Source organism: Phoca vitulina, unplaced genomic scaffold, assembly GCF_004348235.1.
Source record: "Phoca vitulina isolate PV1807 unplaced genomic scaffold, GSC_HSeal_1.0 scaffold45, whole genome shotgun sequence".
Lineage (NCBI taxonomy): Eukaryota > Metazoa > Chordata > Mammalia > Carnivora > Phocidae > Phoca > Phoca vitulina.
Genome location: NW_022589748.1, coordinates 8,514,093 through 8,540,383, shown reverse-complemented (window position 1 = coordinate 8,540,383; position 26,291 = coordinate 8,514,093). Strand labels below are relative to the sequence as shown.

Sequence of the window (26,291 nt, the reverse complement as noted above, 5' to 3'; positions counted from 1 at the left end):
TGTCTATTTATGTCATAGACATTAGGTCCAGTTCTTTGTATTTGACTGGCTTTTTTCCCTCTTGACCATGGGGTTTCTTGAAAACAAAATCCCAGAACACTGCTTCTTTAAAAAGGTGGGTTCCAGTAGACTTCCCAAAGATCATCAGCTGTGTATGCTATATTCTTTTTGCCATTTGCCATGTGTTGTCAGTGGTTCTAGTGGCAGACCCCAATGTATGGCAAGAAAAACCTGTTCCCATTTTGGTACTCTATGAGCTGACATAAGAATTGGTCTTGCAACAGTAGTTTGTTTACTGGAAGTTTCTGCAGAATGGCAAAGCTGTAATTTAAATGAACCCCTGGACACATATTAATTGGCAAACTTAAAGGCTTGATATAATTATGTTTACTTTTACTAAAAAACTTAGAGAATAGAGAAACCCATTATGGAGCAGACTTTAGACAGCAGGCAAAGTGGCATTGGCTGTTGCTACTTGCTATATTGGTTGATATCATGAATAGGCATAAGAAGAAAGGAGCTAACGAGTTAACACTGTAAAGAAAGTTTTTAGGGGTTGTTATTTTGTTTAATTTATCTTTTCCTAGGACATTTGCTCAACATCTCTTTGGACCTAGCACATGGCCACTTTCCTGATTATAAAAGCAGGGTGTGATGTATGTGCTCATGAGTGCTCATGCCTGGGCCTGTGTGTGTGCACTGAGTGTTTGGCACAGCTTTTCTGACTACTGACCTCTATAACCCTACTTCTGTTGACTGATAACTGTTTTTGATTAGAAATCTTTATAAAATTTGTAAAGATCTAAGTAGGGAAGTATAATGTCAACACTCTCTTCTCTAGAGAGTCTTTCATTTCTGGGAGTCTTTCATTTAGCTTGCTGAGAAACAGTAGTCCTATTAATAGTGATTTCTCAGATATGTTTGTTGCAGTGTTTAATGCTTTTTCTTTCCCCTGGAGATAAAAATGAGACTGAACTTTTTAGTGTTCTCTTCTAGCTCAGCCTCAGCTCTGTAAATGTCCCAGTTGAAAAATATTGATACTGCTAGTTTGAAAATTAGCGAAATAGAGTTTTAGGTAATGGACAAAGGCCTGTGGGGGGGGTGCATGTGCATGTACTTTTGTGTGTGTGTGTGTGTGTGTGCGTGCGTGCATGCGTGCATGTGCAGAGTGGTTGAATATATACGGGTAATGATCAGACTAGCTTTTGCTGTACTTTCTACTTAAATTATAGGGCTATTTTTTTAAAAAGAATGCGGAGAATTCATATCAAGGTGTGAGTAGAGACCTCATTTTCACAGTGTCTCTCTTCTAGAGCAATGTACTTCCCAGTTTGGTTGGTTTACTGATGCTTTTTGAAGACTCAGTGTACAATGTGACCTCATGCCCTGTTACACATGCTGTGGTAGGGGATGAAACCCAGACGAAGACTCTGAATTTCTGAGCTTAAAATCTTTGGAGTAAATAAAAGGCACAGGATAAAATTAAAAGCGACCTTTGAAGAATGGGTAAGATTTAGAGAAGTAGTGAGGAAAATGTGCTGTTAGGTCCTCTGTTTGTGTATCTATAAAATGAGAGCATTGGGTCAAATGATCTAAAGGCCCCTCCTAGCACTGATGCTGTCTGATTCTGTGATTCTTCAAATTAAGAAACATGCACAGAGGGAAAAATAGGCTGCATAAGCTTAGTGAAAAGTATGAGAATGTTTCTGGGAAAGCCAAAAGCCCTTTCTTTTAATTTTTAATATCCCTTAAAAAGTCTTTGACCACCATCTTACTTGATTTCAAACATCTTGAAGGGGATGTAGAACATACTTCTTTTCTCCCTAATGTGTTAGGGAAGACAATATTTAATTTAAAATACAATAAAAATGAAAATTTGAAAAAAATCCAAATTGTGTTGACACAGTTATCAAGTATGCTTGGATATGTGGTAAGGCTTTGTTCCCCACATCATCCCTTAGTAAAGAAGGAGTTGGCCTTCATTTTAGTCCTTATGAAACTTCTGATGTTAAGAGGTATCTTCTCTGTCTCTTTTTTTTAAAGATTTTATTTATCTGACAGAGAGAGACACAGTGAGAGAAGGAACACAAGCAGGGGCAGAGGGAGAGGGAGAAGAAAGAAAAAAGAGGTGTCTTCTCAATTACTTTATTGTTTTTAAATTTTTTTTTAATTTTTAAAAATTTTTTTATCTGACAGGGAGAGAGAGACAAGAGCAGGAACACAAGCAGGGGGAGTGGGAGAGGGAGAAGCAGGCTTCCCACGGAGTAGAGAGCCTGACGTGGGGTTCGATCCCAGGACCCTGGGATCATGACCTGAGCCGAAGGCAGATGCTTAACAACCCAGGCACCCCTCAATTACTTTAAACAAGAAGATATATTGTCCTGACCTCTGTCAGTGTTGTTTTTGATGCCTATAGAGATTTCTTGACAAAATCAGTAGAAAAAGAGAAATTTAACAAAGATTTAGTGTTGGATGTCTTAAGCCTTTTCAAGACTATTTTGAAAAACAATACTGGGCTGTGAGCAGAGGAATGAATGATGTGTTCTGACTAAATTCTAAAAAGATCCCTCTGGCTATTGAGTGGAGAATAGTCTCTAGGGGGCAGGAGTAGAAGTAAGGATACTTTTCCCATAATCCTGGTACGAGATGCTGGTGGTGCAAATGAAGTGTTGAGAAGTGGTCAGATTGTGACTATATTTTGAAGATAGAGCCAATAGAATCTTTATCAGATTTGGATGTAGGGTATGAGAAGGATATGAATCAAATATGTATTAAATGCTTTAAAATCAAGCATATCCCACGCTCAATATTCCACACACTTTGACCTAGCAATTTCTCTTTTAAAAATTTAGCTTAAGGGGGCGCCTGGGTGGCTCAGTCGTTAAGCATCTGCCTTCGGCTCAGGTCATGATCCCAGGGTCCTGGGATGGAGCCTCGCTTCGGGCTCCCTGCTCAGTGGGAAGCCTGCTTCTCCCTCTCCCTTTCCCACTCCCCATGCTTGTGTTCCCTCTCTTGCTGTGTCTCTCTCTGTCAAATAAATAAATAAAATCTTTAAAAAAAGAATTTAGCTTAAGAAAATAATCATATGTGTAAAGATGTTTGTTATTACAAGAATATTTATTACTGTGTTACTCATAGTCATGAAAGTTTAAAAACAAATAAATAATAGAGAATTAGCCAAATAAATGTTGGTAGATCTGTAAGCAGAGAGAGTTCGGGGTCCCCAGAAAAAGAAAGATAAGACCTTTGTGACACTGAGAGGCCATTTTAAGCCCGCCGCAACCCCCCCCCCCCCCCCCGCCGCCCCCGCCCAGTGATCTATGCCCTACATGTCCAAGCACACTTCTTGCAGAACTTTCTTGGTGGTCAGAATTACAAAGAAATGCAAAAACCTAAGTAGTTAAAGTTTTTGTTTTTGTTTTTGTTTTTTTTTAAGATTTATGTATTTTAGAGAGAGAGCAAGAGCGAGCACAAGTAGAAGGGGCAGAGGGAGAAGGAGAGAGACTCTAAGGCTGACTCTGTGCTGAGCCTGGAGCCCAGTGCAGGGCTCGATCTCACGACCCTGAGATCATGACCTGAGCCAAAACCAAGAGTCTGACACTTAACTGACTACGCCACCCAGGCGCCCCAGTAGTTAAGAATTTTAACTGGACAAAGGGAATGCAAAAACTAAGTCTCTCCCAGGCCAGGAAATAGCCTAACCATATCAGAGACAATAAATCAGTGGTAAAAATTCCAGTTCTGTTTCATAAGCAAGCAAAGCCTTACATTCCTTTCCTGAGATAAGGAGCCCAAAACCCCATCCAGTTTATACAAGATCTCAGAGCATGCCCATAGCCCCTTTGACAGTTACCTCTGCTTCCTTGAATGTTAAAGTCTTCCATCCTAGGAGGAGCACAAGCTTCAGTAACATAACATAGGATGTATGTATAGGCCTGTTTTCTAAGTAAGAGAGTGCAACCTTATGCCCACCTTTATATGTGGTGACAGAGCTTCCCTTTCTGAATATTTGTTCTAACCGTAAATAAAAGGCACACACTCACCCCTGCTCAGGGGTTCACTGCTTTGGAAGTTATTCTTCATGATCATCTTATTTGCTACAAACAGTTACCTTTGTTTGACAACTCCACTTTTGGTGTAGTCTCTACCTGTAACTCACCAAGGAGCAAACTCACATGAGCTTGGTTATAGATCCTTTCAGTAAAGTATTATGCAGCCATTAACATGATTTTATGTTTCTGGACACAGAAATATGTTAATATATTTCCAGTTTTTGTCTTTTTATGTATTTTACTGAGAATTTGGGATATTTTAACGCAAAGTTGTCAGATACTATTGGTTGCTATAGTAAAGTGGTTTTATCATGTTAGCTTTTGCTTGGTGAATATTTTGTATTTCATATGTGCTTGGGAAGATTTGGTTTATTAATATCTTGTTTTTGTACAACTGAATTTTACTTTATTTTTTTAAGATTTTATTTATTTATTTATTTGACAGAGAGACAGCGAGAGAGGGAACACAAGCAGGGGGAGTGGGAGTGGGAGAAGCAGGCTTCCCGCGGAGCAGGGAGCCCGATGTGGGGCTCCATCCCAGGACCCTGGGATCATGACCTGAGCCGAAGGCAGACGCTTAACGACTGAGCCACTCAGGCGCCCCTGTACAATTGAATTTTAAAATTGTTGCTCAGGTAATTTTTGAAAGAAGACTCATTTATTTATCACATATTGAGGTCAGAGGTTGGTAAGTTAAATGTAATTTAAAATACATATAGTACTAAATTTTACCAAAAAGCTTTGCCATTTTCGAGTGATTTCTTAGTGATTACTGTTCTTCTCTCATGCAACATGCATTATGCATCTGCTACCCCACAAATGAAACGTGCTAGAGGAATCATTCCTGTATAACTATCTAAAATGAAACCAATCATTATTAGTTAATTGCTTCCCTAAGAGCACTTCTCTTTGCTTCACTAAGTAAGTTCTGTTTGTTTTGTTCAGACTTAAATGAATTTTTATTTCATCTCAGCATTCATAAAATGGAAAACATGAGATAATTTTTCTAGGATAATTTCTTTGCTCTTCTCAGTAAAACCCATTATTTATTTAATGTATTCCTATTACCACTGAATTTATCACCACTAAATAATATTTGATCAGAAACATTATTGGGGCTGCCTGGGTGGCTCAGTCATTGGGCGGCTGCCTTTGGCTCAGGTCATGATCCCAGGGTCCTGGTATCGGGCCCCACATCAGCTCCCTGCTCAGCCGTGGGCCTGCTTCTCCCTCCCCCACTCCCCCTGCTTGTGTTCCCTCTCTTACTGTGTCTCTTTCTGTCAAATAAATTTTTAAAAATCTTAAAAAAGAAAGATTTCCCATTGTAAGGGTCTAATTCAGTGATTTTTAGTAGATTTTATAGAGTTGTGTAACTATCACGACAGTCCAGTTTTAGAACATTTCCATTACTGCAAAAAGTCACTTCATGCCTATTTGTCATTAAATTCCTGCTTCCACCCTCTGCTGTCTCTATAAATTCACCTTGTGTGGACATTTCATATAAATGTATGCTGATGCAGCTGCTCAGATACACACAAACACACACACTTAAAATTGTTTTTTTTTTTTTTTTTAAAGATTTTATTTATTTATTTGACAGAGAGAGACATAGCGAGAGCAGGAACACAAGCAGGGGGAGTGGGAGAGGGAGAAGCAGGCTTCCCGCAGAGCAGGGAGCCCGATGTGGGACTCGATCCCAGGACCCTGGGATCATGACCTGAGCCGAAGGCAGACGCTTAACAACTGAGCCACCCAGGCGCCCAAAATTGTTTTCATTTTTAAGCATGGCTTTCTAGGGGTTGCCTTCCTGTCAGCATAGGTTAATGAACAGTGGTTGTGCTCAAATGTCTTAAGATAGTACGACTTTTCATCTGCCAGTGCATCTGCATGTGGGTAGAGGAGCACATTCAAAGTTCAGGGCATTGGGCACCTGGGTGGCTCAGTTGGTTAAGCGACTGCCTTCGGCTCAGGTCATGATCCTGGAGTCCCAGGATCAGGTCCGGCGTCGGGCTCCATGCTCAGCAGGGAGTCTCCTTCTCCCTCTGACCCTCCCCCCTCTCATGCTCTCTCTCTCTCTATCTCATTCTCTGTCTCAAATAAATAAATAAAATCTTAAAAAAAAAAAAAAAAGTTCAGGGCATTTTCAGATCTGCACTGGTGGTTACTTTCCTCTCATTCCTTTCATGTCTCCTCTTTGCCTCCATGCACCTCTGAGTTGGCAGTGAGTTTGCCAGTCACGACTGCACCCTGAGACTGCTAGAGCTGTTCGTCCTGCCTGCTCACCTGCCGCCTGGAACATCACTTACACTGAGAGCGCAGCGGAGCATGTGTGTTACTCACCACTCCAAAATGAGTGATCTCCCTTTGATCCTGGCAGCAAAGCCACCAGTCTTCATAGTTTGCCCTGCCTGGCCTTGCTCTGCAGAACCTCTGTCATGCTGAGTAGGTGGATGATGGAGTGGGAATCGTCTTAGGCAAGAATGCCACAGACTCTCATTGCTCTTACTCAACATTTAGCAGTTTTCAAGCATAAATGCTGCTTAGGTTGTTGTATTCCTTTGATTTCCAGAGGACCGAAAGGGTCGTCAGTTTCATCCTGCTTTTAATTGGTTTTGGGGGAGAATTGCGTACCCTCTCACTAGTCCATAGCTCGATGTTCTGCCTCTCAGAAGGTATTCTTTTTTTAGTATAGCTAGTCATTTCCCCAGGTGTACTTACTATCAGTCAGGAGACCTATGGAATTTTTAAGGAATTAGCTCCTGTGGTTGAGGTGCTGGCATTTTAAAAATCCATAGAGCAGTCCAGCAGATAAGAGTTGATGTTAACTTTGAGTCCAAATTCTGCAGGGTAGAAAGCTGGAAATTCAGGTAGAATTTCCACATTGCTGTCTTGAAGATAATTCCTTTTTCTTCAGGAACCATGTCTTTTCTCTTAAGGACTTCAGTTGTTGGACGAGACCTACTCATCTTATGAAGGCTAATCTGCTTTAATCAGAGTCTGTTGATTTATTTTTTTATTTAATTGTTAATCATCTAAAAAATGGCTTCCCAGCAACATCTAGACTAAACTAGTGTTTGGTGTTTGACAAGCACAGGGCTCCGTAGCCTATCCAAGTTGATACATAAAATTAACTATCGCACCTCTCCACTGAGGATTCAGGGTACATTTTTTTAGTCTAGGTGTAGTCTGATTGCTGTCTGCTTCATAGTATGTATCCTAGCTCCAGCTAAACTAGTGTTTCCATAATATGTGTACTTTACATATACATATGATATGTATATTTTACATAGTATATGTATTTTACATACATGCCCTTGCTTCTACACATCCACATCTTTGGTCATGTGTATCTTCAGCTTAGAAAACTGTGTGTCTAAATCTTATCTGTCCTTCTGAAGGCTAGATCACAGACACATATGCATAATTGTCTTTACACACTATTCACCAGCTCTCCTGAACTACTTCTTGTCACCTAAATATGCTGTGTTCTGTCATGTCATTGTGCAAGTTCCTAGTGCTTAGAGTACCCCTCCCTCTTATGCTGCGTTCTGTCATGTCATTGTGTGCAGGAACTTGCACACAAGTTCCTACTGCTTAGAGTACCCATTCCTCTTATTTTCTATGAGGCTTTTATAGCTTCCTCTGGTAGACTTATGTGCTTCTTTTCATTATACTCTCATTGTCCCGTTGACTTATTTCTACTAAGGCAATGATTGCATTTTGTCATTGTTTGCATATCTGTCCGTTCATGAGACTTTGTTTCCTGAGAGCAGAGGTCACTGCACTGCTGTCTTTTTCAAAGCTTATCCTCAGCCAAGCCCAAGTATCTGGCCTATAGTATCTAAATAAATAACTTGCGGGATAAACTGAATCTTTGTTAAAGTTTTGGGAGTTGTATATTTCTTCTGTAATTTCTCTTTAGAGTAGAATGTAGAGATAATGACTTCTTAGGGGTGAAGCAAATGTGAGTATCAGGGATGAGCCTTGGGTTAGACTCCAAACATATGTGGGCGTATTAAATATTTTCATGACTCACTGATAGAAATAGTTTTATTTTTCCATTCTGTGCAAGGTGCATAGAATTGTTACATTAAGAAAAGCTGTTTCTGATTAGAAATGATTTGTTTTTGCTTGCATTTGTGTGTACTTGTGTTCTAAGAATATCACAGTATCTAAGATTGCTTCAGCTTCTTTCTAGCGAAAATGTAATGGTGATCACTGATGACTAAGTTGTAAACAATCTTCTTTTTTTTGTAAACAATCTTAATGTGATGATAAAGTAACTTTTTCCTTTTCCCATTAGATGTTGATCCTCTTTCTTCAGTAGAATCTCCATGGCCTGAACATTTTCTGAAAATTATTTTGAGCAGACTATCTGTTTAATAACAAGATAACCACATCAAGATGGTTGGAAAACTGAAGCAGAACTTACTATTGGCATGTCTGGTGATCAGTTCTGTGACTGTGTTTTACTTGGGCCAACACGCCATGGAATGCCATCACCGAATAGAAGAACGTAGCCAGCCTCTCAAATTGGAGAGCACAAAGACCACTGTGCGAACTGGCCTGGACATCAAAGCCAATAAAACCTTTGCCTATCACAAAGATATGCCTTTAATATTTATTGGAGGTGTGCCTCGGAGTGGAACCACACTCATGAGGGCCATGCTAGATGCACACCCCGATATTCGCTGTGGAGAGGAAACCCGGGTGATTCCCCGAATCCTGGCCCTGAAGCAGATGTGGTCACGGTCAAGTAAAGAGAAAATACGCTTGGATGAGGCTGGTGTCACCGATGAAGTGCTGGATTCTGCCATGCAAGCCTTCCTACTAGAAATTATTGTTAAGCATGGGGAACCAGCTCCTTATTTATGTAATAAAGATCCTTTTGCCCTGAAATCCTTAACTTACCTTGCTAGGTTATTCCCCAATGCCAAATTTCTCCTGATGGTCCGAGATGGCCGGGCATCAGTACATTCAATGATTTCTCGGAAAGTTACCATAGCTGGGTTTGACCTGAACAGCTATAGAGACTGTTTGACCAAGTGGAATCGTGCCATAGAGACCATGTATAACCAGTGTATGGAGGTTGGCTATAAAAAATGCATGTTAGTTCACTATGAACAACTTGTCTTGCATCCTGAACGGTGGATGAGAACACTCTTAAAGTTCCTTCATATTCCGTGGAACCACTCAGTATTACATCATGAGGAGATGATTGGGAAAGCTGGAGGAGTATCTCTGTCAAAGTGAGTAGATGTTTTTTTTTTTTTTTTTTTACCCTATCTTCAGGTAATAAAGGGGTGTGTGTGTGTGTAAACTATAGCTCTTTTTTGGAATAGATATAACTTCATCAATGAGTTTTAAAAAAATTCTCTAGCCAGTTCATTATAGACCCTTTCATTTATTTAATTCATTTGTATATTTATGAATTGTTCCTTTTTATTTTTTTGATGGAAGCAAACCCAATTTATAGCAGTGAAAGGTCTTTTCACAAACCTTAGGCCTTAATGTTTATCATTCAATCTTAGTGACTCCTTATTTCTAATTTCTAGATATTTTTATTAATAAAGATAGTTGGCTTTTGTGTGGATTAAGGTTAATATGAGAAGCATCTCACATGTTGGTAAGCAAGTGGTGAATTCTAAGCATTTAGGAATTTTTAGTGATAGAGAAAAATAAAGACTAAGATTATCTAACCCAGTCCCTCATTTTACAGGTAGGAAGACTGAATCAGAAAGTAAAAATGATTCACTCAAATTTAGATGGAAAGGCCAGAATTAGAATCCATGCCTGGGTCTCAATGGGCTAGTGCTGTTTTCCGTAACATTTTATAACATGTAGTACTTCTTTTGTCATCTGATGGATCTTAATTTTTACAAAAGGGTAGAGAACTCCACAATTGAGAAGCTTCCCTAATCCATACAGGAAGTTCCTTAGATTCAAATACTTCTAAAATCATTGCATTTTTCCCCCTTTCTTATGAAGTGGTGACTGAGGTGCCCTGACTTGATCTGACAACGTGATTTGATGACTTACATACCTAGCTAGAACAAGGATATAAAAGTGAAACTACTGTTAGATTCAGGTAGCATCTCCTTATAGGGAAAAGTTGGGTGTAAATAAGTTCTATTTTATTTTTTTCCATTTATAAAAGTAATATGTACCCCCTGTAAAAAAAAGAAAGAAAAGATAAAACAGTGTACTTCTCCCTTAGGTACCCTGCTTCCTCCTACCAAGGAATGTCTTCTTGATTTCTTTTTTTCAGTGTACAGAACTTGTACAGTGAGTATTGATTCCTGATGTAGATAATTTGAAAGGAACAGCTGCGTTTCTGCACTTAGCTTACAGGGTATTGATTATAAATTATTAGGTATGATCACTTTACTGGCTCTGAGTTATTTTTATTGATTCAAAGAAAATTATAGCCCTAGCTACTGTCATCATAGTTTATTGTTCTTTCCAGATAATAGACCATAACTAATTTCTAATCACCTGTATTCCTAGGTAAGCATTTCACTCTATGTGCTTGTATGTTGGCCCAGATATTCTGATGCTGGTTCCTTCTAGAAGTATCAAATAAACCTGTTAGACCTCACCCCCCTCCCCCGCCCCCAGTCTGTCCAAATAGGGATTAAGGCGATATGCTCAAGGTAAATTTTGGTGGAAATCAGGAAAAGATCATTTTACATATATATATAATTGCTATGTTTAAGGCAAACATGAAGACTGAGGAAATTCATAGAAACTACAAATAGATAGATTTTAGAAGGGGAAGAGACCTTACTTAGCATTTAGTATGCGGAATGGAGACCCAGTGAAGTTTTGTGCCTTGTCAAGAATCACACGTGGCAGAACCATGACTAGAACTTGCAGTACTTATTCCAAGATTCTTGGTATTATATGAGTTGTGGTTTTTTTTTTTTTTTTGAAGATTTTATTTATTTTTTGACAGACAACGAGAGAGGGAACATAAGCAGGGGGAGTGGGAGAGGGAGAAGCAAGCTTCCCTGCGAGCAGGGAGCCCGATGCGGGGCTCGATCCCAGGACCCTGGGATCATGACCTGAGCCGAAGGCAGACGCTTAATGACTGAGCCACCCAGGTGCCCCATATGAGTTTTAATTAAGGCATACCTATAATTAAATGCACAGATATTCAGTGTACAATTTGATGAATGTTTACATCTGTATACACGTGTATAATCACCATTCATATAAAAATATAGAAAATTACCAGCACCCAGCAGGCTCCTTTATGCATCTTCTTGGTTAACATCTTCCTCAACCCAAAAGTAACCACTGTTCCGACCTCTATCACCAGAGGGGCTATGATGTCATATATGAAGTTCAGAAACAGTCTTGCTTGTTTTTGAATTCATATAAATGCAAGCATGCCTATTATTTTTTGCCTGGCTACTTCCATTTAACATTAGATTTACCCATCACATTGTAAACAGCAGCAGTTGATTCTTTTTTGTTACTATGTAATATTCCAGCATATAAATATAACACACTTTATCCTTTGTTCCATTGGTGGACATTTGATGTTTCCAGTTTGGGGCTATTATGGATAAAGTTGCTAAGATCATTCCTGTACATTACTATTGGTGAACATAGCATTAATTTCTCTTGGGTATATACCAATGAGTAGAATCGCTGGATCGTAAGATATATCTGTATCTCTATATTTATATGTCCTTAACAGATACTTGTTTTCCACAGTGTCTGTACCATTAATGTATGGCTATACTATACAGGAATGTGTTCTAGTTGCTTTGCATCTTCGCCCACACTTGGTATTCTGAGTCCTTTTAATTTTAGGGTGGGTACAAGTATTTTTTTAAACCTAAAAACAAAACAGAAGAACAACATTGAATTCTTTTTTGAAACAAATCTTCCCAGAATTCCATTATAAAACAGATAAAAACAGGGCGCCTGGGTGGCTCAGTCGTTAAGCATCTGCCTTCAGCTCAGGTCATGATCCCAGGGTCCTGGGATCGAGCCCCACGTCGGGCTCCCTGCTGGGCGAAGAGCCTGCTTCTCCCTCTCCCACTCCCTCTGCTTGTGTTCTCTCTCTCGCTGTGTCTCTCTCTGTCAAAATTAATAAATAAAATCTTTAAAAAATAAAAATAAAAAAATAAAACAGATAAAAACAGAGCTACATTGGTTGAGGCAGGTCTAATCTAGGCTGTACTGCCTCTTTTAAGACTGAGTCCCTGCTCTCAAAAAGAGCTAACTGGGAGGTAAGGCAGAAGCATAGAATTATTCCATTAGTAAGTACCAAGTTGTAAATATTCCATGTTAGTTGAGAGGTCATGACCATAAGGAATTCATAGCCCAGAGTCAATCATCTGTGTGTTTTGCTTTTCTATAAATATTTTTATTCTGGGAAAATTGTTTAAAATAAGTATTTTAATACTTACTGTGGTATTATTTAGTACTAAAATACTGAAAATATTTAGGCAGTTTTGAAGGCTTGAAGATATCACCAGATGGCTCAGGAACATATGTAGAAATTGTTGGAAGACGGTGATAAGGAAAGCTTTCACAGTTCTACCTGCCCTATTTTGTTAACTATGAAAGTTAAGCTTTTTTTGCTTTGCTTAGGAATTTCCAGTTATTTTTAGTCAGAGAGGTACCTCTTGCCTCCCTGGTCAGTTCCAGTTACAGTAGGAGCAAAAGGTAATCACCTGGTAGCATGTATGAGTTCCTCTATGAAAGAATTTGGTGGAAGAAAGCATTCTTTCATTCTGGGGTGGTTCAGGTAATCTTCATAAGAGACTACTGTATATAAGCTAAGCTTTTTTAAAAACTGAAAATAAAAGCAAAGTTTTTAATGAGTGGGGAAGGGATGAAAACAGATTGCTTTGGGTGGCTGATAAGTTTAGTTCTGCATTAAGGTACAACTATAGAGTTTTAGGTACACTATTTATCCTTGATGTTGTTAGGTAGTCATTTCAAGTTCAAGTAGTAGAACTAGTTTCTCCAGTGATTGAAGTTGTAACTTTGATGTTTTGAATACTGTGTTCTGTTTTAACAAATTATTCACACATACTGTTCAACTTCGTATTAAATTGAGCTGTAGTCTTGAATAAGATGGCTCCAAAAATGATATAGAACTCACTGATCTCTTTATTTCTTACATACTAATAGAGTAGAAAAGATTGAAGCATTTCTAAATGTCTTTTTGCCTTTATCTTTCAAGAAATGTTTGTGTAGAAAGGTTGGGGGGGGGGCTGCATTTTAAGGAAAATACCTTACACAAATAGGTGGATTCTAGTAGAATTCTCCAAGTGATTGAATATGCAGTAGGATTTTGCTGATTAGAGAATGGTATCTACTGCCTGCCTGCTTCTCAAATAATTGGAGTAGGAAATGGAAATAAAGTTTGAGGCTATTTATATTAACATTGTCTTGTGAATTGTGGAATTTCTGTGGAATTTCAGTCATTTCCATCTGGGTACATTCAGGAAATTACTAGTGTATACAGCATTGTTCCTGCTTTTAAACTCATTAAGATACAATGAAATTACCTGGAACAAATAAAAATCATCAGTGACAATAACAAAAGAGCGCACCAGGGTATACTTAAGGATGACTAAAATAAAAAAGTAACCTAGGATCAGTAAACAAGTTTACTAGGTGAAAAAAGCAAAGCCAGAAAAACAAAACACTATAATGGTAACCCTTAAACAGAAGCAAGTGTAAGAATCACAACTACAATTCAGAGAGAAGTAATCTGCCCTTGGGGCAGACAAAAGATACACAACTATTAAGCACAAATAGGTTAGAAGGAAAAATACAGTAGCAGTGGCAAGTACAAGAGAACAAATAAGGATACAATAATTGACACTCAGAAGCTTCTATAGTAAGTAAAGCAGAGAAAACCAGAAATCATATCCAGAACAAAGAAAGTATTAAATAACAAAAATACAACTGAGTAAATTTTAACGATCTAATTGGCTTTATTAATTCATGAATCGGGCAGTGTCCCATCTAGTTGGTGGGGGAGCCCCAAAGGACTACAGAAAAGGGAAGGTTTTTAAAGGTAGAGAGCCAGTGGAAAAAAAGGAAATTATTAAGAAAGAAACCATTGTTTTAGGTAAGGTTGCCCTCCTAAGGGGAATGGCTGGGGTCTATCAATAAATTTACTAGTGCTGACCAGGAAATTCCCATGTTGACTCGTTAAAGGTTATATTTCAGGGGGTGTGAAACTGCAGTTAGATTAGGTATTAAGACTTTTTTTTAGGAACAAAAATCGAGTTTTTTATTTGTTCATTTCATTTGAAGTATTCCTCAGTGACAGTCCTTGGCCTGAGACTTTGTCATCACACAACTGCAACCAACCACTTTATGGGATTTTCCCTCCCTGTCAGTTTTACAGAGGCTTACCCATTTCCCTACTTTCTTGTCATCAACCTTAATTAGGTTGATTTGGTGTGGAGCACAAAGGGCCTCCACCAACTTGACATCACAGTTGGGTGCAAACACACGAAGATGGGTTTGGTGTTTGTCTTGAGGTTTTGGCAGCTTCGCAAATTCCACCTGCGAGGTCATTGTGGATGAGGGTGGGCTTCAGCGCCTTGTATAAAGCAGTATTAACAGCCATTATATTTCCAGCAGCAAGGTCTTCCTCCATGGTGGTGGGTTACAGGTGCAGCCGAATCTGGCGTGCACACAGGCCTCTGCTTCCACACCACTCCACAAGGGCAGGCCAAGAGAGGTATTAAGTCTTGGTTTACTGTCTTGGGGCTGTAATCCAAGTGACACCATTTAGGCCTGTGGTTTTCTTTTTAAAAAGGTAAATAGGTGAAAGCAATGCAAAAAAAGTCTTTTGGAAATGGAGATACTCCTAAGTAGAAAGAATAGTTACTAAATTTAGAATATTACATTTCTTTTTTAGTTTCCAAAATGGAATTTAGTTCGGAAATCAAACATTTTGATAGTATCTTATAGAATTAACAGAGGATGATACAACAAAATATCCACTTGAAAATTTTCTAAATTTGGGGCGCCTGGGTGGCTCAGTCGTTAAGCGTCTGCCTTCGGCTCAGGTCATGATCCCAGGGTCCTGGGATCGAGCCCTGCATCAGGCTCCCTGCTCAGCGGGAAGCCTGCTTCTCCCTCTCCCACTGCCCCTACATGTGTTCCCTCTCTCGCTATGTATCTCTGTCAAATAAATAAATAAAATCTTTAAAAAAAAAAATTTTTTTTCTAAATTTAAGAATAGCAAGAATATTATGAGCAAGTTAAGAGAAGGACAAGCGATATTCACACAAATTATGATCACTTCTACAGTGTATAAAATTAATAGCATGCAAATTATGATTACCTGAGCTCTACTAGCTCAGATTAAAATATCCCAGAAGAATTTTATAAATATTACTTTTTTTGTTTTTGAAAAATTATTTTGGGTTACTTATCCTTTGTGAAGGCAGTAAACCTAGCTTTATAAATCTGGTTGTTAATCAAATACTACCTAAGAGCAATGCTTTTGTAGTTGTGGAAATCACTGTTCTTCTGTACAAATTATAGGTAGCTGAGAACCCTTGGTTGGAGAAGGGTAATTAAACAAGGAATGCAACTGACAGCAAAACAGGTTGCAAAAGGAAAAGAGCAGAGGGAAAATTGTATTTCAGAATGTGTTAGTGAAGAATGAGAAGAAGCAGAACAAGAACATAAATTAATAAAGCACAGTTCATACTTTTCTTGAAGAAGATGGCATTTGATGGCAAAAAACAGAAGTTGGGTGTTAGATCATTTATTAATTTAGATGAGGTGTCTGCAAAAAATAGTGACTGAAGTAGCCATGGTTTTAAACAAAATAGTGGCTGTTATATAAAAGAAGGCAGACCAAGGCTGGTTTAGAAGCTCTGCAGTCATCCAGCATTTAGGCTGCTTCCAGTTTTTGGCTCCATCAGCCCTGTGGTCCAAGTTGGAGCTCCAGTCATATCATCTGTGTCCTAAGTAGTAGGGTGGGGGTAGTGTGGGCATATAAGAGGCATATAATATATTTTTAGGACATTTCCCATGAATTTCCTTCATTCCCTTACTCTCCACGTAGCCCTTCTTTCATTCTACTGGCTATAACATAGTCTTATGGCCATATATAAAAGGCTAGGGAATGTAATTTTTATTCTAAGTGACCATGTGCCCAACTGAGAATTGTTTTTTCTTTTACTAAGAGGTGTAGGCTAGATATTGGGGTAGACACAGAGCTACTTCACTGAGTATGTACTGTGTGCCAGGCACAGTGTTACAGCCTCTGTCCCAGAGGTACACATGATCTAATGGAAGACACAGATTCATATACAATACAATGCTAAGTATTACAGGAAACCAGGAAGAGGTAATCTGGGGCGTTCAGGAAGGCCTTCCTGGACAATGTGGTATCAAACTGAGAAATAAAGCAGTGATTCTTGATCTTGGCACTATTGACATTTTGGGCCAGATAATTCTTTGTTGTGGGGGCTGTCCTGTACATTGTGGGATGTTTAACAGCATCCCTGGCCTCTCTAGATGCCAGTAGCAAACACCCTCTCCACTCTTGGGACAATCAAAAATGTTTCCAGACATTGCCAAACGCCTCCTAGGGGGCAAAATGCTCCTCTTCTCCCCTCCTGTTGAGAATCATTGACCTAAAGGATAAGTAGCTCAACAGATAAAGGGAAGAACATTCAGTTTTGACTTGTAGGATAATGGGCTCCTTGGCTTGACCCATGGCTAGAGTGCTGTCCTTGACCATCCAGAATGTTTTTGTCTTCCTTAGCCAAATGAGCCATTAGGAGACATTACTCCTGGGAACAGCCTGTGTCTAACTCTAGCCCTACAGCACCCAAAAAGAAGAGATGGGATGGCAGGCTTCTTGTGGCATGACTGCTGGCCCAACCTAGGGGCACAAAAGGACCTAGGGAACAACTCGGCCCTGTTACACCTGACCTATGGACCCTGCCCTTCCACCATGTAGTGAAAGTCACCCAAGCTCCGTCCCACTGGGCCCAGAAGGTGGCATTTGTTTCCCATAGCCTAATGTAATTTTTAAAATGTAAAGTAAAATAAAATAAAACCAGGCAGGAGTCATCTGGAAGTTACAATATGGACAAATTCACAAAGATGAGAAGCATCTCATAAATTGTGGTATTTATGAGGAACTATAGGCAGTTTGGTGTTACTAGAAAGTTCATTTCTAGGCAGGAAATAGTGGGAAATAAAGCTTGAGAGAGTTGATGGGGACCAGGCTTTGGAGGGCCTTTATATTTTATGCGAAAGATCTTGAATTTTATCCTGTAGACCAGTTGTTTGCAAACTTCTCTTATTGTGGGACACTCATTCCAAATGAAATCTCATAAGGAACCTTGGTATCTAATATACATAGAAGTGGAATGGCTTTGGTTGAGGCAACATTTAATTTTGCTTGGATTTAACAAAATTGAAGTGAAACTCATGGAATTGTACTGTTTTTAAAAGATAAATTGACAGGGTGCCTGGGTGGCTCAGTCGGTTAAGCGTCTGACTCTTGATTTCAGCTCAGGTCATGATCTCAGGGCTGTGAGATCAAGCCCCCATCAGGCTCTGCGCTCAGCAGGGAGTCTGCTTGAGAATCTCTCTTTCTCTCCCTTTGCCCCTACCCCCAGATGGCACACGCGCACTTCTTCTTTCTCTCAAATAAATAAACCTTTAAAAGAAAAAAATTGATTATAACATCCTCCAAAATTTATAGAAATGATAAAAAAATTTAAGCAGTTAGGATTATCATGGTTTCTAAGAACACTTAGTTTTAATAGGTATAAGTTTGACTTCGTTAATTAAAAAACAAAATTAAACTGAGTAAATTTGAAGATCTAATTGGCTTTATTAAATGATTCATGAATCAGGCAGCGTCCCATCTAGGAAGAAGAGGGGAGCTTCGCTGAGCTAAATAAGAGGAAGGCTTTTATTTTATTTTATTTTTTTTTTAAAGATTTTATTTATTTTTATTTGAGAGAGAGAGAATGAGAGAGAGTGAGTACATGAGAGGGGGGAGGGTCAGAGGGAGAAGCAGACTCCCTGCCGAGCAGGGAGCCCGATGCGGGACTCGATCCAGGGACTCCAGGATCATGACCTGAGCCGAAGGCAGTCGCTTAACCAACTGAGCCACCCAGGCGCCCAGAGGAAGGCTTTTAAAGGCAGAGGGCATAAAGTAAAAGAAAGGAATTTATTAGCAAGGAATGCATTGTTTAGGCAAGGTTGCCTTCCTGAGGGGAGTGGAAAGGGTCTATCAGAAATTCTCAGTATTGACTAGGAAATTCTGTCAACTGGTTAAAGGTTACATTCCTGGTGGTTTGAAACTGCAATTAGACTAGGTATTAAGTCTTGGTTTCTTGACTTGGGCTTTAACCTAAGTGACATCATTTTGGGCCTGTGGTTTTCCTTTTAACAGTTATTCCCCCCCCCGCCCCTTTTGATCAGACTCTCAGCTTAACTGGGAGATGCGATTAGAATTTATGGCGTTACATCAAAAGGAATGAGATCTTGCCATTTGCAACGACGTGGATGGAACTGGAGGGTATTATGCTGAGCGAAATAAGTCAAACAGAGAAAGACATGTATCATATGACCTCACTGATATGAGGAATTCTTAATCTCAGGAAACAAACTGAGGGTTGCTGGAGTGGGGGGTGGGGTGGGAGGGATGGGGTGACTGGGTGATGGACACTGGGGAGGGTATGTGTTCTGGTAAGTGCTGTGAATTGTGCAAGACTGTTGAATCTCAGATCTGTACCTCTGAAACAAATAATGCAATATATGTTAAGAAAGAAAAGAAGAAGAAGAAGAATGTAGCAGGAGGGGAAGAATGAAGGGGGGGAAATCGGAGGGGGAGAAGAACCATGAGAGACGATGGACTCTGAAAAACAAACTGAGGGTTCTAGAGGGGAGGGGGTTGGGAGGATGGGTTAGCCTGGTGATGGGTATTGAGGAGGGCACGTTCTGCATGGAGCACTGGGTGTTATGCACAAACAATGAATCATGGAACACTATATCTAAAACTAATGATGGAATGTATGGGGATTAACAACATAACAATAAAAAAATTAAAAAAAAAAAAAAGAATTTATGGCATTAGTGCCACTCTCAGCTACCACTCTGTGCTTCTGGTAGCTTTTGTTGATCCTTTGTGTGGCATTCACAGTTCGTAACATTTTGCTTTATCTCTATGTGCTCACCTAAAAGATAATCAAGGACTATTCTATTATCAAGAACAATTTTGGCCAGAGTCTAAAGATACCTTTGTTGAGTAGCTATTGCGTTAGTAGCAGATTCTGCAACAATTTCAAGGATTAAGGAGAAGTTCCTGATCATAGCCTCATTTACATTTATCCCTAACACAGGAAGTAGGGACCTGCCAAAAGGAGTGAATCCTGAATCCTGCAAGCTTCCTGGTAGGTCGTTTCAATTCATGATGTAAATTCAGGGGAGTCGGCCAATAAGTTGTCTTATTTTGCTTGTAGAAAGTTAGGGCCAGGGGCGCCTGCTTGGGTGGCTCAGATGGTTAAGCGTCTGCCTTCGGCTTAGGTCATAATCCCAGGGTCCTGGGATTGAGCCCCGCATCGGGCTCCCTGCTCAGTGGGGGGCCTGATTCTCCCCCTCCCTCTGCTTCTCCCCCTGCTGATATTCTCTCTCTCTATCTCTGTGTCTTGAATGAATAAATAAAAAAACCTTCAAAAAAAAAAAAAAAATTAGGCCAAGTTAGATTTTCTTCTAGCCTGCAATAAAAAGTTGTTATAAATTCCAGAGGTTGGCACCCTTATCAGTGGCCTGAGAGATAAAGATAAAGGCATTATCTTTCCAGGCCAGTGGCAGAGGAAAGGAAAGGAAAAGGAGAAACCGTTTCATGTTCTGTTGAAGTCTTGCTCCATCGTGGGTGGAAGCAATTTACCTTGACGTTGGATACTTCTCTTCCTTGTAATTTGATTTGGAGGTCTGCAGTGTCTGTTTAGGGCTAGATGTCGTGTGGAGCGTTTAGCGGTGGTGTGTACTAAAGGCTTAACACCTTCTAATTTTGCAGAGCAGTGTCAGTGGCCAGGAGCAATTGGTAAGGTTCTTTCCAATAGGGCTCAAGAGCTGTTTTTCTCTCATGTTTCCAAAATGCCTAATCACTAGCTCTAAACTGTGACCTTTGAATTGGGATCCAGATAGACCTCGTTAACCTGTTGATAGGTTTCAACGTAAGACTTTAGAGGTTTACAGTAGCTTGTACTTTTCATAAGATAACAAGGGATCAGCAGAAGGTTGTATATTGATGGGATTCCAAGAAATTTGTAAGGTTTTTGTTAAGGTTTGTATGATCTGTCCTGTGAGGTGGGTGCCTCAGTCACTGGAAATTACAGAAGTTATATCCCAAGCGGGAAACACATTTTTTTATTTTTATTTTTTTTTTTTTTCTGGTCCTCACTGTGAGGGCATCAGCCTTGTGGCAGGGAAAGGCTTTAACCCATCTGGAAAACATACATACAATAACAAGGACAAGGACATCTTGATAACTCATATGAAATGGCAATTGAATAAAATCTAGCTGTAGGTGTTCAAAGGGTCCAGCGGGAGGAGGTCTGAGGCCTCTAGAGACAACAGTTTTTTCAGGATTATGGACCTGACAAGTCAGACATTGCTGATAGACCTTCTACAATTTTATAAAAGTTTCCCCACCAGTGTCTGTTTATAATTTCAGTCATCTTAAATGCACCATGGTGGGTGAAGGAATACAAAAACCAAAAAATAGGTTTTGTCATATGCTAGGAAGAGCCAAACAGCTGTCTTGGTTTTCCCATAGCTCCGACTGTTCATTTATAGCCATTGTTTATCCATATTAATTTCTCTGATTCAGGAGCATACTGTTACCTTGTTACAACAAGGGGCCATTTTTTGCAGAAGCTGAATGGATTTTATCCATGTGTCACAATCTTTATAGAGTCTGTCACTACTGCTGTGCATGAAAGTCAGCTTGATCACACATTAAAATTTCCTTCCAAAGATTTATTTTCCACAAACTTTTTACAACTCTCTTTTTTACATTCAGATTTTGTTCAGTTTTCCCACTTTCAATAACCAGTATCAAAAATAAGTAACTAAATAACCAGTTTCATTTTAGGACAAAATTACTTTATTTTCTTTCAACAAAAATGTTATTTCTATTTTTCAGATTTTTTCTTAATCAGAAACACACAAATCCTACTTTCCTTGCATGCAGAGTTGTTTCCCTTATTATTTCCAGTAGTATTAATTACATTTATTAGAATTCTTAATTCTTGGAAACCTTAATTTCTAGTGAAAGCAAGTAAGTAAGCAATCGTGAACTTTTATTCCAGCATTCATTCTTTCTTTCTTTCTTTTTTTTTTTTTCTTTCTTTCTTTCTTTCTTTCTAAAGACTTTATTTATTTGACAGAGAGAGAGACAGCGAGAGAGGGAACACAAGCAGGGGGAGTGGGAGAGGGAGAAGCAGGCCTCCCGCTGAGCAGGGAGCCGGATGCGGGGCTCAATCCCAGGACCCTGGGACCATAACCTGAGCCGAACCGAAGGCGGCTGGCTGCTTAACCGACTGAGCCACCCAGGTGCCCCTCCAGCATTCTTTAGATTTGCAAATTTATGAATATATAATTTTTAGAAGCATATGCCTTTTTCATTTTTCCAGTGTAGCGCTAAAACATCCGAATATCTTTTAGTTTCTCTGTAATAAGCTCAAAGTAGTTAAACCTGTGTTCAGTAATTAATGTTATAGTATTTTATCTTATTTGGAAATGACCTAGATATTTAAAGAATTTAACTTATCATTTAACCTAATTTAGCAAAACTTTTAAGGTTTTAGGTTACCAAAAAGATTTGGGTAAACTATTTAAGTAGACATAAATATTGCTGAAACTTTTGCTTACATTTATTTACTTTTTAAAATAAGTATGTTTAGATTACCTATAAAACCTCATTAAACATTAGACAAAGTCAGCCATTATGCCAAGCTATTTTTTTTAAGTACTTTATTTATTTTTAAAGTATTTTATTTATTTGTTTGTCCGATAGAGAGCGAGAGAGAGCGCACAAGCAGGGGGAGTGGCAGGCAGAAGGAGAAGCAGGCTCCCCGCTGAGCAAGGAGCCCAATGTGGACTCGATCCCAGGACTCTGGGATCTTGACCTGAGCCGAAGGCAGACGCTTAACTGACTGAGCCACCCAGGTGTCCCTCATTATCCCAAGCTATTATTTATTTTTTTGTTGGTAGATCTTGTAAGAGATAATATGAATTTGTTTGGCTAATAAACTTAGGTAGAATAAAATTTTATATTTGGTGTTGATAACTCTAAACACGTCTATTTTCATTAAGCCATATACCTTAAACTAGCTTTTATATAGAATATTTTTTTCAGATTACATGAACTTGAAAGACATTTGGGTTAGTTTCTGTCTTTTTGAAAGTTTTAGAATGCCCAGTCCTTATAAGCACTTGTCTTCAAACCAAATATTAGAGCCCTTCACAAATTAATTTTAGCAATACTATCCGGAGGCAGCACAATATCTCACATTTATAACATGTACACAAACAGATAAATGCAAAGACCTTATAATTACTAATATTTGTGGAGAAGATTTTTAAGATTTGTATTTGTCCCTGGAATTAATCTTAAGGACACTACTAGAGCCTAGGAGCCCTTTTAGCAGTTTGCATTTTAAAAAGACCTTTTCCCCTTTCTTTCTTCCTTTAGAGTCAGGTGATTATGAGCTGTGTTTATAACTCCAAGGGACTGAAAGAATTTAAGTTTCTCCAAGATGGACTTTGCTTTCCTAAGGCCAATAATTTACAAGCCTTTTGAGATAAATAAGGGAGTTTGGGGATTGGTGAAGAAATAGGTGAATTTTGAATTGCCTCTGGAGCTGACTTTTGTTTTGCAAAAAATTTGCAAGATTAGGACAGTTGGTTTCAATTCCTCAAAAAATCGGGTTGGAACTTAAATGACATCATACATTGGTCCACCTATCCAACTACATTATCCTCAATGGTTTCTTTCCCTCTGGGTACAGAGTTTTAATTTTACATATTTCTGGCAGTATTGAATAACCCCACTTGGGTAAGGGCCCCAAAGAGGGTGAAGATATTACCTTCCCAAAATCCAGTCACTCCCAAAGGTTGCCTAAAAAAAAGAACCAACAACTTGCATGTCCCAGGCAGGCAAAAAGCCAAGCCCACTTGTGTAAGCAAGAAGACAATAGCTATCCCAGAGAGAGAAAGGATCAATAAACAATGGGTTTGGCTTTGGAAGGGAAGGGATAGTGTGCAATTTTATTTTCCTTTCTCAACTGGGCACTACAGACAGATTCAGAAGAAGGGATTCTAATAAGAATTTTCACCCTTCCCTGGCTTCTGTCAGTTTTTCTGTGATCCCTTCTGTGGACTCTGGTATCTACCAGAGGTTACCCTTGTTTGTTTAAAGAAATAATGTAGCAGTTTACCAGTAAATTCCTCAGTTTCATCAACTCTGAGAGGGTTCTATACAGGGGTCTTCCTTTGAAGGTAGATATGGGGTTATCTGTAAGGCCATTAACTTGGAAGACTGTTTATGGTTGTGTAGTCTTTTCAGAGTGGAAAGACAATTCAGACAGAGGGTTAGTAGAATGAGTACTCAGGAGGAAAGAGAGAGCTGTGGGAGTTACCATCCTATTTTAAGTCCCTCACATTAATTTTTCTTTAGGCTTTTGCAATGACTTTTTCAATGAAACTACTTCAGAATTGTGGAACCTTTTGGAAGCCTCTGCTTGCCAATTAAAATAGCTATCCCATTCTGTTTAATTTGTGAGCCATTGCTTTCAAGTGTACTTCTTAAATGATCTTATCTAATTGGAACATTCCATCAGGGCCATTGTAATTCTAGGTTGTTTTTCGTAAAAATTTGCCATTTCTGTATATATTCAGTGTACCCAGCTCCGTAGTTTTTATTTAATTTATTATTTATTTATTTATTTTAAAGATTTTATTTATTTGACAGAGAGAGGGAACACGAGCAGGGGGAGTGGGAGAGGGAGAAGCAGATTCCATGCTGAGCACAGAACCTGATGCGGGGCTCAGTCCTAGGACCCTGGGCTCATGACCTGAGCCAAAGGCAGACACTTAGTGACTGAGCCACCCAGGCGCCCCCCAGCTCCATTGTTTTTAGACATAAAATAAGCAGATGTGCCAGAAGGTGGTACATTTGACTCTTTAGAATTCAAGGACCTCATTAGCTAAGCCTTTGTTACACAAAAGCAGACAGACAAACATACCAGCAGTAACCAAAAGATGTTACTGTGGGCTGGCCAAGAGAAGGTCTTGTGCACCACCAGCACTAAACCAGCAGGCTCTAGTAAATGGGGATTTCAGACTGGAACTTTGGGGAAGGAATTTCAATGTGGAATTGTGGACTGGTCTGTGAACACTGGTGTTCTGCTAGGCGCCCTTTGTCAGTCTAGACTGACCTGTGAACCCTGGACTGGAAAGCCAATTAAATAGGTAGCTTGAATGCAAAAGAGCAGAATCAAACCATGAAGGACTTACCAATGGCCCTCAGAAATGGCCAGAAAGGGGGCGCCTGGGTGGCTCAGTCGTTAAGCGTCTGCCTTTGGCTCAGGTCATGATCCCAGCCCCACATCAGGCTCCCTGCTCCACAGGAAGCCTGCTTCTCCCTCCCACTCCCTCTGCTTGTGTTAGCTCTCTCGCTGTGTCTCTCTCTGTCAAATAAATAAAATCTTTAAAAAAAAAAAAAAATGGCCAGATAGTGAACTCAAAAGGGTTTGCAGGGCACCATGCCTGTGTTTTTCATTGTTCCTGAATTCTCTCAGAAGTTTGCTTTGGATCTCATTGCTGTCACCAAATCTGTTAAAAAACAAAATTCAGCTGAGTAAATTTGAAGATCTTACTGGCTTTTTAAAAATGATTCATGAATCGGACAGCATCCCATCTAACAAGTAGAGGGGAGCTCTACTGAGCTACACAAGAGGAAGGTTTTTAAAGGCAGAGAGAGGGCATTTAAAAAAAAAGAAGGAATTTATTAGCAAGGAATGCATTGTTTAGACAAGGTTACTTCCCTAAGAGGAGTGGAAAGGGTCTTTCAGTAAATTTCTAGCAGTAACCAGAAGTTCTATGTTGACTGGTTAAAGGTTACATTTCTAGCAGGTTGAATCCGCAGATTAGGTGTTAAGTCTTGGTTTGACACCATTTGGGGCAGTGTTTTTCTTTTTAACAACTTTTTAGGGCATAAAATAAAGATCCCTCTGGCATAAATTAAAAAAAAAAAAAAAGATTTAAAACGTAAGCCTGTTTGGGAATGTATTCTTAAGATGAAGCATAGAGGAAATTTGATTTGTAAATAGAGTAACCTAAAAATTGAATAGTTTTGTCAAAGGAAAACCAAGTATATCATAGGTAATAGCTAGTGCCTATTCAGATATTATTGTCTTCTCCCTCTTCTGAATTTAGAACATCATGGTCCTCTCCCTCTTCTGAATTACTTGACTGATAAAGGATGATTTCATTATTTTTGAAAACATTACATTCCATCATTGCTCAAAATCATCTTATCAAATGTCAGCCATATATTAGAATCATTTCAAGGACTTTGAAAAGACCCACATCAGTTAGTTTCTTCTTCCCTCTCTTTCTTTTTTTTAAGTAGGCTCCACACCCGGCGTGAAGCCCAACGTGGGGCTTGAACTCATGACCCTAAGATCAAGACTCAGACAATCATCTGAGCCACCCAGGTGCCCCTAAGATACCAGAGTTTCTGATTCAGATCTGTGACAAGTCCAAGAATCTGCATTTGTAACAGGTTCTTAGGTAATGCTGATGTCCTGGTCTGCAGCTTTCACTTTGGGAACCAGTGCCTCAAAATCATGCTACATTTTATGTTGGTTTCATATGCAGACTCTGACTTTCTCACCCCTTCCTCTCTGGGCCCCAACTATACTGAAATAATTGTATCTACTCAAATATTCCATACTGCTCATTATATTGCTCCTTCTGCCTGTGGTACCTTTCACTCGCTTGTTTGTCCAAGGGACTCAAGTTGTATTGCAGCATTCAGTTCAGATTTCCTTTCCCTGAAGATCTCTGAGACCTCCCTCTGTCCAGTGAACTTCCTATGGCTTCATGAGATGCCTTGGCAAACGGGAAAGAGTTCTGACTTTGAAGCTGATTAGACCTCTGTTTAAAACCTTTCAATGATACTAACTGGTTTTGTAACATTGC

The 26,291-nt window shown here is 39.3% G+C and overlaps 1 protein-coding gene and 1 pseudogene across 4 annotated transcripts in view; one reads left to right on the top strand and one right to left on the bottom strand.

Moving 5' to 3' along the window:
• Window positions 1-26,291, top strand: part of TPST1 (tyrosylprotein sulfotransferase 1) — a 155,055-nt gene that overhangs the window by 33,308 nt on the left and 95,456 nt on the right. For 3 of the 4 annotated variants that reach the window (XM_032430956.1, XM_032430953.1, XM_032430954.1), the window contains one exon: window positions 8,356-9,301. In XM_032430956.1, coding sequence (XP_032286847.1) covers window positions 8,457-9,301 — 845 coding nt within the window. In that variant the 5' untranslated portion in view covers window positions 8,356-8,456. Of the gene's footprint in view, window positions 1-6,164; window positions 6,495-8,355; window positions 9,302-26,291 lie in introns of those variants that run through there. The other variant, XM_032430955.1, reaches the window with a different exon arrangement.
• Window positions 12,166-15,010, bottom strand: LOC116648747 (annotated as a pseudogene).